Below are 12,240 nucleotides of genomic sequence, written 5' to 3'. Positions count from 1 at the left end.
TAATTGCATATCGATATACATAGTATCGATATATAAATATCGATGCTCAAAATATTTTGTCAATACTGTCGCCCATCACTGATAAAAATTTTAAATTTTAAAAATAAAAAAACACATTAAAAAATTAATAGATATGATGAAAATTTAAAATTTGAAACTAGACAAAACGAAGGTAAACATTTTATTGAAGATTAGCACTTTGGCAAACCTCGGAAAAAGAAGTTAGAAAATTTAATTCTAAAAAGTATATATATAAAAAAAAACGAGAAAACTCTTACAAAAACTCTGCAAAATTTTAAAAAATTGTAAATAAAAAAATTATTTGAACAAAGATACAAATATTCAGAATACCTTTTTCAAAAATCAAACCAGATCGGTGAATTTAACAGGGTGGCAGCCTTTTGGTCGGGTGGCAACATTTGGGCTAGGTGGCGACGTTGTGTGTAGAAAAACGTCACAACCAGAACCGAATCGAGAGTAAATAGATAAATAAAATTAAAGTTCGTACGCGTTTTTGTTGGCAATATGGTTTCGCGTTTCGATCAACAAAAGACCAAGCATCAGCTCTTCCACGTGTCCATCAGTCTGGCCACTATACTGATATGCATGACCTACATGCAGTATCGCCGAAATTGGGCTCATCTCGGCAGCTTCTGGGATTCACTAATCGTTCCCATAGTTTTTATTGGCGAGCTACTTAAAGTAATACTGGCCCGATTCTTCGGACGCATTGAGGACGGCGTTTTAACAGTCAAGCAGCGTCAGAAAAAGGCTGCATATTTTACGCCACGCGAATTGTTTGGTGGCCTCACATTGCAATTTCTGTGTACGCTGCTCTACGCTTTTATCTGCATCATTCTGGGTGCACCAGTGTTGGCAAACTACGAGCAGACATTTGTGTTATCACTGCTGATGACGCTGCTGACAGTTTCGCCCACAGTTTTCCTACTGGGTGGCGGAGGAGCTCTGCAGGTGTGTTTCTGTGAGAAGCCCGATTTTATAACCAAGTGCGAGGATACGGCTCTACATCTGTTCAAGTACAACGCTCTGGGCGGCATTCTGGGCGCTTGGGCTGGCAGTGTGGTGGCCCCTTTGGACTGGGGGCGTGATTGGCAAGTCTATCCCATACCAAATGTAATTGGAGCACTGCTCGGCAGCGCTATGGGAAACATTTATGCCTGCACGCATGTTTTGTATATGTGCGGACGAGTTTACATGAGCAAGAAACGTTCTTAAAGATAATAATGTATTCAATGTATCCTGCCACCAAGATAATTACGTTGCGCTGCCAACACATCCACATTCAAAGAAGAAATCCGCATCGTCGTCGTCTTTGTCGTCGCCGTCGTCTAGTCAACAGCTTAAGATATAAATACATAAATATATACCAAAAAGCAATTAACAGTACTTTAATGTTACCAGTTTAAGCAATTTATTAGCATGTACAATTAATTCATTTCTAAATCGATCAACTAATAAACTAACAATTAACACAGATCTACAGGCTCTTTATATAGAAACACGGATCGTAAGGACCAAATTTTCTAAATTATAAATAAAGTTCTTAATTTTTATTAAAAAATCATAGAAACATTTATATTAGTAGAATTTTAATATAAATATTAAAAAAAATAGCTTCCTATGATTTTTAAATAAAAATTATAATTTAATTATTTAACAAATTTATTAATTTAGATAAAAATAGAAGTTAAGTTTATTTTGATGATAAAAATTTAAAATAGAAATTTATCCTGGTTCAAGAAGTAACACATCTAAAAATAGTACTTCTAGGAATATCGCAACCCATTCCTCTAAATTTTACTTAAAAAATTTTATATAAATCAATTAAGCATTTCATTGTTATTTTTGTTATTAATTCATAGATTAACAATCAATTTATTAGCTTATGTAGATCTGTTTAATCACATGCAAAAGACACTATTTTTGTTGGAACGCCCAGAAGTTAACAATTAAATAATAATACACAAACAGATACAAGTTCAATAAAAATATAATTACAAGTCTAGGCTCTGGTTGATAGGACAAAACTCTCATCTTCCAGAATACAGCGTTGGGACACATAGTGCTCATTCGGTTCCCAGAAGTCGGCCACATCATCCTCGGCCAGTGGCTCACTAGCAGCTTCGTTTCCTGCATCTTCAGGCAGCTGAAACTCGCGCTTGTTGTGTGTCTCATCTGCAGACGGTCGTCGACGGAGTAAAGCATCACCAACGGCCGGACAGCTGCCTGTCTCGTAGAGATTGTAGAGCTTTATAAAGTGCAAGCCGCTTGCCACACGTTGCACATCATCCTTTCTCACTAGAGCACTCCAGCTGAGCGCAGCGGTGGCATGTGGCACATAGCTGGCAATGCTGGCATTGAATTCTTCTGTGCTTATGTTTGTATTGAAGAAAACGGTTTCCTCGTTGGCCAGAAAGCTGTGCGGTTCCTGCAGATGCAGAGCAGCGTGTTGCTCAAGCTGCTGTGCTGACATAATTTCCAAGCGTGAGAGACGCATTTGCAGCAGAGATTTAAGTGTGGGCTTATCCTGAACATGCTCATCATTCTTTTCCTGCATGCGACACTGAAAGCTGCAGCATTTGGTCGACTTGAGGCAATGATTACCAGCTTGACCGTGACATAATTCCATTTTGTTCATGACTAGAGAAAAGAAAAATCTATGTAAAATATTGTCGTTATAAGTTCTCTAGGATAACTTACTGAACAAATTGTTTGGTTTCAACGAATACTCCTTGGAGTATAGAGACAATGCATTGATGTACACTTCAGTTGTTTGTGCAGCATGCACATTTCGTAGGCTAACATCGAGGCCTAGTTCACGGCTCACCGCATTGCTGACCACACAGGTGGCATTAGTTTGAAGACAGCTTTGAACCTGCACTTGCCAAATGTGTCGCACCAGACGGTACTTAATGTGGGCATTAACCGTCGTCGGCAACGCATAATAAAAGAGCAGACGCAAGGTAAACGTTCCAGCGACATGTGGTGCCTGCAGCCACATAGATATTGTGTGTCCCTGTTGGGCATCCAGGGCAGCCTGTCCAGGACGCTGTAGCAGGCGAAAAACGCGTTGACGCCGTATTTCCTTATCCTTTACCAGCTTATCATTTGACAGATCGCGAAGAGCTAAAAAAAAAAAAATGGAATTAGGATGAATTTTTAACAAGATCAATGTCAATTACATACAACTCAGTATGGTAAGCGGCATTTCAGTCTGGTGCTGATCGAGTAGCGTCAGACAACGTGGATTATCGCAGCCAAGGTAGATCTCTTCAATGGGCGCAATGCCTAAATTGCGCAGTGTAATCGAAACGGGCAGAATTTCACCAGCAAGTAATTCAGTGGGCACAGGACTGAAGCTGACGCACAGGGAAGGAACCTGTGGCACCAGCTTTATGCTAAGTCTGCTATCTAGCAACGTCTGTGAAGATTGTTTCGCCGTGCTGGGCTTAATGCGTTGCGTCTCAAACTGCAAAAGACCCAGTAAATTGGCTGTTGGCTCCGCCTTGGCTGCCACGCGACAGACAACACCCAAAATTGATAAGCGGCCTGTAAGCTTGGGTGTTAGCTTGAAGTGTAACATTTGCTCAGCTTGTTCCGCCAGGTCCAATGTTGCCAGGCAGCTGGTCTTAATGGCAGCACTAACAGCCGCTTTGCTGGCACTGTCCGCTGATTGTTCGTATACACAAAGATTTGAGAGCACCTCCTCATTGTCCAGAGTAAGCCGCCAGAGCAAATCAATGTCCGACAAGGCAATGGCACAGCGGACACTGTTTGATAGTGTCACTGCCAGCTCGATGGGCTCTCCCTGTACGGCTAGAGGACACTCTGTGGCCGGCTGTTGCTTGGTGTATAAATAACGCGAAGGCTTAAACACAAAAGGCTTATTGGAGGCGGCTGTAATGACCAGCATTTCCTCCATTTTGTGCCAAATCGTTTCATCCGCCGTCAAGTTGGAGTTAATATCTATGTTGCTGGCTGGCACTTGCGGTGGCTGTGAACTTGGCGGTTGCACAAGCGTCAGCACACGCACCGAGGACTGCACCACTTGGGGCAAGGCGTGTGGCAACAGACCCAGCTCTGGACTCCGTTTGAGTAGCTCCTTGGAAGGCATACATATTAGATATAAATTTAAGTAATATAGTAATGCAACGAGCTTACATTCTGCGTTAATATATATTCCTTGAGGAAGCTGCTCTGTTGCTGGGCGCTCTGCAAGCTGCCAGGACGCAGTAAATGGGCAAAAGAGCGACTCGCCTCCTCCAGCTGTTTTAGCATATACGCTTGCTTAGCGACAGTGTACTGAATATGATCCTCGGCAAGGCTCCACTGACGCTGCTGGAACACCTGGTAAGCCTGGCGATAGCAGCGATAGGCATGCTTGCGTTGTCCTGCCCTCGAATATCGATTCCCGGCGAGCACAATATGAAATGCATACTTGCGATGCATGGGCGGATTTGTGACCAGAAAACAGTATGCTGCCTGCTCGAGCAGCAATGCCGAACGCAGATCCGATTCCTCACTTGTCATGCGTATCAGCTGTTTGGCCACCTCGCTGTACAGACGTGCCGTCTTGAGACACTCCATGCTCAGGAGAGTCGCTCGAGTGGCAAATTGCTGCAGTCTAGCAGAAACAGAATTTAAAATGATATTAATACATGAATAGAGTTGAAGGATCAGTTTTACTCACTTGCAGACTGTAAGATAACACATAATAGCATCCTCCATGTAATCGTAGGTTTTGCGATGCGCTGTACCCAGCATAAAGGCTGATAGGGCGGCCATTTCCAAGGCTCCTGCATAGTACTGCCAAGCAGAATCTGCATTAAAGTCTCGCTTCGCTTGGTGATACGACTGAAAAGCCAAATTGTAGTGTCCAAACATAAAGTAAAGGTCTCCCAGTTTGCGTGTTTGAAGCTCGGCAGATTCATTTGTATAGCTGTGTTAAAATTATGTAAATTAATATTTATCTTTATATTAAAAGTGTATAGATAATATAAAATTTAAAAGCCTTTATAGAGAAATGCAACAGCTGTTGGCACTTACATGACCGCGTTTTGATTGTTGGTACCAGCGCCTGGTTTGCTGGTGACGAACCAACGTTTTGTGGCACTCAACAGCGACTTGCTGACGCCCTTTTTGTTGGTTACACCTTCTGCGAGTATTGCCACTAGATGTTCTACGTAGGGTATTAAAGCACGGACGGCGTAGTCCTGCACAAAGTGACGTAAGTTGTCGACATCGCGAGACGCTAGACAGCCTCCATGGGGAGCATCTGCATCCCGTTCACTAGCCCAGACATTTGGATTGATATTCTGTGAAGCAATGCTTTCGGTGCTGATGCTGAACTTGGAATTAATGGCCTCCGTGGCGCTCTCTTGCATGGGACTGAGTGGATGCAACATAGTGATATCGTTTTCCTGAGCAGCTGCACCCTCCAGTAGCTGTGACATTTGCATGGCTGGCATGCTGATCACCGAGACGGCTTCTTGAGGTGTTTTGGGTGCACTCAGTTCACTGGATGTCATTGGATCAGCTTTCGGCTGACGCTTAATGTAGGTAGTCCAATAGTCCTGAATGTCGCTGGTGGTATTTGGCTCTAGAGAATTGATCGATACCAGAAAACATTTATTGTCACCAAAGGTAGACTTGAGCAGCTCGAATCCCTGCTGCGCCTTGGACAGATCACCCTGACTGGCTTCGTGCAGCACCACATAGCTGTTTAGCACATCTGTTGGCTGAAACCATTTGGGCAGCTTTTGCGGCGTTATGCTTTGCATCTGTTGCACACGTTGCGTCAGCTTCTGAGCTGTTTCCACAATCTGCGGATCGGCGCTGGACAGCACAAGCAGGCAGCTTAATAAGTGTCGGGTAAACTCATGTTCCGCTGGAAACTGAACAGTCAGAAAGGTTTCACGCCATTGCTCAAACCATGGCTCCGATGTGGGCAGCTCCAGATCAATGTTGGCTATAAAAGATGTAGTAAGTGCTTAATTAAAACCCACTTGCCACTTGCCTGGCTTATAGATACACTTACCAATAGTAGCCACCTTAGTTTTGTCATTTTGTGCATTAATTACCGATTCGTTGAGCATTTTCCGTGCCAGCACAGTTTGAGGCGGACGCCAGTCCACGTCGCAGAAACTTAGACGCAATCCGCGCACTGAGACACTGGTTCCAGACACATCTCGAAAGTGTGCTGTTGGGTACGGAAAAAATAAAATCTTTAAAAAACTCTGAATAACAATAGTTTACGCACATCACGTCTTTTTTAAGAAATTATAAGTAGCTAGTACGTTAAATTTAAATTTACTGCTTTACAAGTTGATATCAGACAAAGGTAAACAGTGGCGATATGCCAATACTTATGCGATTTACTGTATATATACAAAACAATTGTGCGACGTTGTCGGCCTCGAAGTAGCACGGCTAAACTGTTTAATTATGGAGCCACCAAGTAAGTTGCTTGGCTTCAACTAAAAAATTGGCAATGTCCTTCGACTCGCTCCTTTCGCTTGAAATTGTGAAAAGTGAAGTAATTTTGTTCACTCACCGTCATTGGGCAGTTTCGCAAACGGTTGCAGCAGCTCCACGAAGGACAAATTGTTTCGGTGACATATCTCATCGGCCAGGCTGCTGCTCAGCACGCCAATTAGTGGTGAAAATATGTTTTTAATAATATCACGAGCATTATAATTTTGACCCGTTAGATGTATCATATTTTCTTTTTAAGTTTATATTTTTACAAAACACCTCCCCAAATCGGCTCGCAGTCAACCCACAACGTTGCCACCTGACCCAAAAGCTGCCACCCGACCGACAGGTCGGTGTTAAATTCATAGAAAAAATACGTACATTTCCGAAAAATGGTATTTTGAAACTTTTTACCTTTTGTCAAATTTTTTAATTTTTTGCAGAATTTTTGAATATACATATATTTATTTTTTTTAGAATTAAATTTTCTAACTTTTTCCCGAGGTCTGCCGAACTTCAAGTCTTCATTAATATGTTTTTATCAAATTTATTAATTTTTTTTTGAGTTTAAGGCGTTTTTAAATTGGCAAATTTTTATCAGAGATGGCAACTTTTGGAGCAGAAATTTTACGGCACAGATGAGCTGTTGGTATTTTTAGTGCTGCCAGACTTGGGCAGCGTTCTATCATGCAGACTGAACGTGCAGTGACAGCTGGAATTGGCGGGAAAGCCTCCAACAGCTGCTGTCATTCGCTATTCACGGAATTCATTTGCTGCAAAATAAATTGTTTAACAAAAGAAAAAGTTAAAGTTAATTAATTAAGAAGCACGTCGATAATTTGATTTAAATATTGTTTGAGTTGAATATTGTTTGTAGAATTTGTGTTGACTGTTTGTGCAATTTCAACACTGCACGCAAAGAAAAGTGCAGAAAAAAAAGCGCGCCGCTCAGCGTCATCTTTGTCCATAGAAGTCTCAAGTTCCTGCGCGTACAGTCAGCATGGCTAAGGTGCATATTACCAATGTTGTGGTGCTGGACAATCCAAGCAGTTTCTTCAATCCATTTCAATTCGAGTTGACATTCGAGTGCATTGAGGAACTGAAGGAAGATCTCGAGTGGAAAATGATCTATGTTGGCTCCGCTGAGTCCGAGGACTATGATCAAGTGCTGGACACTATATACGTTGGCCCAGTGCCCGAGGGTCGTCACATATTCGTCTTTCAGGCCGATCCGCCAGATGTTAGCAAAATTCCCGAACCGGATGCAGTCGGTGTAACTATAGTACTCCTCACCTGCTCGTATCGCGGCCAGGAATTCGTGCGTGTTGGCTACTATGTAAACAATGACTATGCTGACCAGGAGATGCGTGAAAATCCGCCACCCAAGCCGCTTTTTGACAAATTGACGCGCAATATTTTGGCCAGCAAGCCGCGTGTCACACGCTTCAAAATCAACTGGGATGACGGACACAGCAATGGCAGCGCTTCCAATGGACACGAGAATGGACACGATATGCAGATGATGCACGACGATGGACCCTCAACATCGTTGGCTTCGGCGTCGACTTCAGTTCAGCATGAAGCGGCTATGGATGACAACAGTCTGGCAATGCCGATGGAGAATGGAGTCAAGGCGCTCAATGAAAACTCAAATTCACTTGCCATGGAATGTTGAAACGCGTCCACTGCAGTTTAACTGTAAAAGCCACACACTCACACACAGAGCTCCTGGCCCCATTAATTAAGTACTTGTAATTTAAATATTTAAATAATAAATTAAATATATACCTAATTTGCATACTTGCAATTGTTTTGTGGTTTTCTCCTGGTCACATTTGCCGGTGTTTCGATTAAATTTACAATCTAATCGATAACAGCTATCGATCGATTCACATAAGCGCGCATTTGTTCTCAACTTTAAAATAATGGTCTTCGACTTATACTAAGCTTCTATATATATTAAATATAAACAATCAAAGCCTACATACATTTAGTCCAGTAAGTGTTTTGACTAATTAAAAAATTCACATATAATTTTGAAAAAAAAAAAATTATTTTTGGTCTATTATTTGGCAAAAGGTTCTTACAAAATGTTTAATTTGGGTTCATTGTAAGTTATTATAAATATATTTTACAATACAAAAAATATGTGAATTATTTTGCTTGCTTAAAAATTAAATTTCTTGCAATTCTGTTAATTTTAGAATGTCTCGTAAGAATCGAAAAAAAATTTTTACAATTTGTATAGTGCCTTGCGTTTCAGTTCAAAATCTTAGCAGATAAAATTATAAAAATTTTAAAATCAGCGGCCTCCAATTCGAAGAACCGATCTTTCGATTTCCACGGCATCAAAAGAACAAATAAATTACTGGTTGATTTTTAAGTTTTGCTAAAATGGCAAATTATAGGAAGGATCAAAACCGTTTCAGCTGTCCGGACAGCCAAACATGCAGTCGAAAACGTTCAATCTACAGCAATAACAAAATCGGAGCGAACTACAGGTGTATATTTTAAAAGTACAGTTTGGCATAATTATCTAACCCAATCCTTTACCCAGTAATTATATGGAACATGATAATTGCGAGAACTATTCAAATTTGCTAGAGTCAAAGAATTGTGGTGTTCCCAAAAGTCAAGTGAACCGATCCAATGTGGTATGTAATGGGAATAAAATTCAGAACCGTACCAAAATTGAAGTGGATTCGATTGGTTCTGCCGTGGGCCTAACCTGTTCCACAACACCAACTGTAAGACGCTGCAAATGCCCCGGAAAGGAGTCACATGATCGAACATTCGCCCAGGATTTTGCCACATATCTTAAGGCCTTTGCTCTGATCTATGTGCTGCCCGAGGAGGAATGGACGACCGAGAATATTGACAAGTTGCTGCTAGAGGGCGAGCAGTTATTTCAAATCTGTTCCGAGGATGATCATGCCGATGGACCGCTGTATCAGAGCAACATTTATACCAACATTGAGGAGCGCGTCAAGCGCAAATTTAAACTGGAAGGACACAGCTTCACAGTGGAGCTGAAGCCGCCATACTTGGGTGAAGAGAAGATACCAATGGAACAACGTCCGCCACACATTATTAGGAATCTCAAGACCATTCTCCAAGCATTTTTCCTTACTGCTCATTACTGTCTGCTGCTCTATAAGGCGGGTTATCTTCTGATCTGGCGACGACGCAAGGTTTTCTTTGTAATGGATGTCAAGGGTCGTCGTCCCGAAGATTTCGTTAGCACCAAGAATGGAGTTGCCATGTTGATTTGTCTCCAAAATATAAACAATGTTGTCCATCTGATCAGCAATCTGAGTGGTGTCACTCCAAACGATAAGTTCTCTGTACGAGAACTAGCTGTCGTCCGTTTGGTTACTCCCGATGGACGCGTATTTCTGCGGGAATCCAGTTCACCGTCCGTCGAATACAAGGTCATCAATCAGAACTATGCCTACCTCACCAGCCATTTACATCTTTCCCTTAATCCTGGCGCAAACCTGCGTAATCGTAGCAGTTTAGCTGTGGGCGTGGCTGCCATATTGGCCTCCAAGATTGATCATCCAGCCTCATGGACAACATGCATGTTTGATCGTCTCATCTGCTATGGTGTTGAGTTTTGTCGTAGTTGCTGGTCTGAAAATATGAAGGACCGCTTGTCCCAGGATCTAAGCAACTTTCCCACTCAGCTGCGTTTGGGACAGTTTGCCGTGGAGATGAAACTAATCCCAAAAGTGTGCACTGGACAATGGCAATCTTCTGGAATATGTTCCAAGGTGGGAATTGAATTAATCATTCTTATTTTTACTTCAATCTTTAAACCTTTTATAGCTGTATAGAGGGTTTTATAATTTTGACATAATAAGTTCAAATTTTATACTCTTTTTTCATGCAGAATAACAAATTACAAAATGAGTTACGCCAGACCCTGGAGTCCTACGGAAATGCATTAATTCAGATTAACAGTCAGGTATATGCAATATGGGTTAAGGATAACTTTTACTATTTGCTCGATCCGTATCGACACACGGTGGCGACTCCTCAGAAGAGGGAGAATGGGACTCTGAGCTCCAAATGGGCTACGGTGCGCATGTTTCGAGACATTCTTACCATGCTCAACGTGTTTCATCAGCTGCTCAAGGAGTCCAATCGTCAGTCCACCTTCACACTTCATGTCGTGCACATCAAGAATATAGTCGAGTGTCCTCAGGGATATTCCCTAAAGCCATTGCCAGAAGATGCGATTTACGATGTAATTTCTCTCAACCAATCAATTGAGTTTCCCGAACAACTTAGCAGCTGTAAAAAGCTCCTGTACGACATCAGTGACTATGAACCGGATGTGCCCACTGAGACGGAGGAAGAATTGTTAATTGCCAACAAATTTAAACTGGTTAGCGATGGTGATAAGGATGAAAAGAATACTGAAGAAGTTGATCTTTTGGAAACTGCAAATAAATCAGCCAATATTCTAAAGAATTTAAGTCGGTCTACCTCTCCAAGGGGCAAGCAATTAGGTCAAATTATGAAACCAGTTGCTGGGCATCCTCAAGAACCCAAGAATCAAACAATCTCCATGTCAACTCGGAAAAAGGGCGTGTGGCCCGCAAAGGCAACTGGCAATCTGAGTGCTCTCCGAATGGCTACTAGTGGGACAAGCGATGTGGATCAGATGGAGATCAGAGATAGAATTGATGCTTCAAAGGAGCCCAAAAGTAATTCAATTCTACTTTTAACTTGTTGTGACAAGGATCATAAGAACCAAATCAAGCCCAAATCAGTTAAAAAGAAATGTAAAACCAACGAATCCCAGACGAGTTTTGAATCCGCTAGACTACCGTCCGATATGAATAGCATTAACTATCCCATATATTCCAAGTGTCCACACATTTTGGCCATCGCTGGCTCCGAGAGCGGCACCATTGAGAGCTTGAAACGTTTGTTGGATTACGCATTCAAAGTCAGCAATCGTGTGCTCACCATGACGCCTTGGGGCAACTATGTGGTCTTTAAGCATGCCACTCTATGTGGCGATTCCTATTTGTTTTATTTGTTCGACGGTTGCACTTGTGACATTGATCGCTTCCGGCATTTGGATCTTAACTTTGGTACCGCCGGACTCTTACCCTTCAAGACAAAGAGTCAAGTGATCTGTTATATGATCGATTCTCGGGAGACGCGAGCCTCTAAGCTCTTAAACACAAATCTTGACGATTCCCGTCGCCTATTCGAGGAATTTATGGGACGTGGAGCATAAGATTAGGAATTTTGCGAATTTTTCTTTGTATTATTTGTAGTCCAAATTTTCTGTAGGTCAAGGATTCCTAGTAAACTCGTTTCCTCTAAAAGATTGATCCTACTTTATCTTTTCTTTCTTGATACTTCAAGATTGCAAACGGAGCTTAAAAAGGACCCATTACAAATGAAATTTATTCAAAAATTGGAAACCATTAAAGAAATTCTATATGTAAGATATTACTTTATGTAGATTGCACAAAAAAATTGGGGAATGTGATTTTTAAGATGATTTTCGATATTTTAAGAAATCTCTGAAACAATAAATATGTATAAGTGGTTGAAATTTGTTTTGTTTTCCAATATATTTCAAAATGAAACCCAGTTTGATTAACCCAAGCCAATGAATTGATGTGTGTATTATTACTTTTTTGGTTTTTGTTTTTATTAATATTACTGCTAATTCGTATGAGTCGTTAAATTTAAACTTAATATGGAGTACATTTACATAAT

The 12,240-nt window shown here is 41.4% G+C and overlaps 4 protein-coding genes across 4 annotated transcripts; 3 read left to right on the top strand and 1 right to left on the bottom strand.

The window, feature by feature from the left end:
• Positions 1-435: 435 nt before the first annotated feature.
• LOC117786663 (uncharacterized protein C1450.15) lies at positions 436-1,497 on the top strand. Its single transcript, XM_034625010.1, has one exon. The coding sequence runs from the start codon at positions 526-528 to the stop codon at positions 1,234-1,236; it is 711 nt and encodes a 236-aa protein (XP_034480901.1). The 5' UTR covers positions 436-525; the 3' UTR covers positions 1,237-1,497.
• A 364-nt stretch (positions 1,498-1,861) lies between these two features.
• Positions 1,862-6,818, bottom strand: LOC117786643 (trafficking protein particle complex subunit 8). Its single transcript, XM_034624983.1, has 8 exons — positions 6,575-6,818; positions 6,059-6,220; positions 5,068-5,989; positions 4,712-4,960; positions 4,183-4,645; positions 3,208-4,123; positions 2,722-3,147; positions 1,862-2,661 (listed from the first exon to the last, which is right to left on the bottom strand). The coding sequence occupies exons 1-8, from the start codon at positions 6,738-6,740 to the stop codon at positions 2,024-2,026; spliced, it is 3,942 nt and encodes a 1,313-aa protein (XP_034480874.1). The 5' UTR covers positions 6,741-6,818; the 3' UTR covers positions 1,862-2,023.
• Positions 6,819-7,182: 364 nt separating this feature from the next.
• On the top strand, positions 7,183-8,539 carry LOC117786664 (histone chaperone asf1). Its single transcript, XM_034625011.1, has one exon. It carries the CDS (start codon positions 7,496-7,498, stop codon positions 8,168-8,170), a length of 675 nt encoding a protein of 224 aa, XP_034480902.1. The 5' UTR covers positions 7,183-7,495; the 3' UTR covers positions 8,171-8,539.
• Positions 8,540-8,723: 184 nt separating this feature from the next.
• Positions 8,724-12,073, top strand: LOC117786646. The gene is made up of 3 exons (XM_034624990.1): positions 8,724-8,996; positions 9,053-10,268; positions 10,388-12,073. Exons 1-3 carry the CDS (start codon positions 8,890-8,892, stop codon positions 11,747-11,749), a joined length of 2,685 nt encoding a protein of 894 aa, XP_034480881.1. The 5' UTR covers positions 8,724-8,889; the 3' UTR covers positions 11,750-12,073.
• Positions 12,074-12,240: the final 167 nt, after the last annotated feature.

The sequence above is a fragment of the Drosophila innubila genome (assembly GCF_004354385.1).
Source record: "Drosophila innubila isolate TH190305 chromosome 3L unlocalized genomic scaffold, UK_Dinn_1.0 0_D_3L, whole genome shotgun sequence".
NCBI lineage: Eukaryota > Metazoa > Arthropoda > Insecta > Diptera > Drosophilidae > Drosophila > Drosophila innubila.
The sequence above is the reverse complement of the archived record's forward strand: the minus strand, read 5'-3'. Positions and strand labels throughout refer to the sequence as shown.

Excerpts from the sequence above, each read along its gene's own strand:
- LOC117786646 (XM_034624990.1), top strand. The coding sequence starts at position 8,890 with ATGGCAAATTATAGGAAGGATCAAAACCGTTTCAGCTGTCCGGACAGC. Across the intron at positions 8,997-9,052 it reads AAAATCGGAGCGAACTACAG|TAATTATATGGAACATGATA; the intron begins GTGTATATTTTA and ends TCCTTTACCCAG. Across the intron at positions 10,269-10,387 it reads CTTCTGGAATATGTTCCAAG|AATAACAAATTACAAAATGA; the intron begins GTGGGAATTGAA and ends TTTTTCATGCAG.
- LOC117786663 (XM_034625010.1), top strand. The coding sequence starts at position 526 with ATGGTTTCGCGTTTCGATCAACAAAAGACCAAGCATCAGCTCTTCCAC.
- LOC117786643 (XM_034624983.1), bottom strand. The coding sequence starts at position 6,740 with ATGATACATCTAACGGGTCAAAATTATAATGCTCGTGATATTATTAAA. Across the intron at positions 5,990-6,058 it reads AACTAAGGTGGCTACTATTG|CCAACATTGATCTGGAGCTG; the intron begins GTAAGTGTATCT and ends CATCTTTTATAG. Across the intron at positions 3,148-3,207 it reads GCCGCTTACCATACTGAGTT|CTCTTCGCGATCTGTCAAAT; the intron begins GTATGTAATTGA and ends TTTTTTTTTTAG.
- LOC117786664 (XM_034625011.1), top strand. The coding sequence starts at position 7,496 with ATGGCTAAGGTGCATATTACCAATGTTGTGGTGCTGGACAATCCAAGC.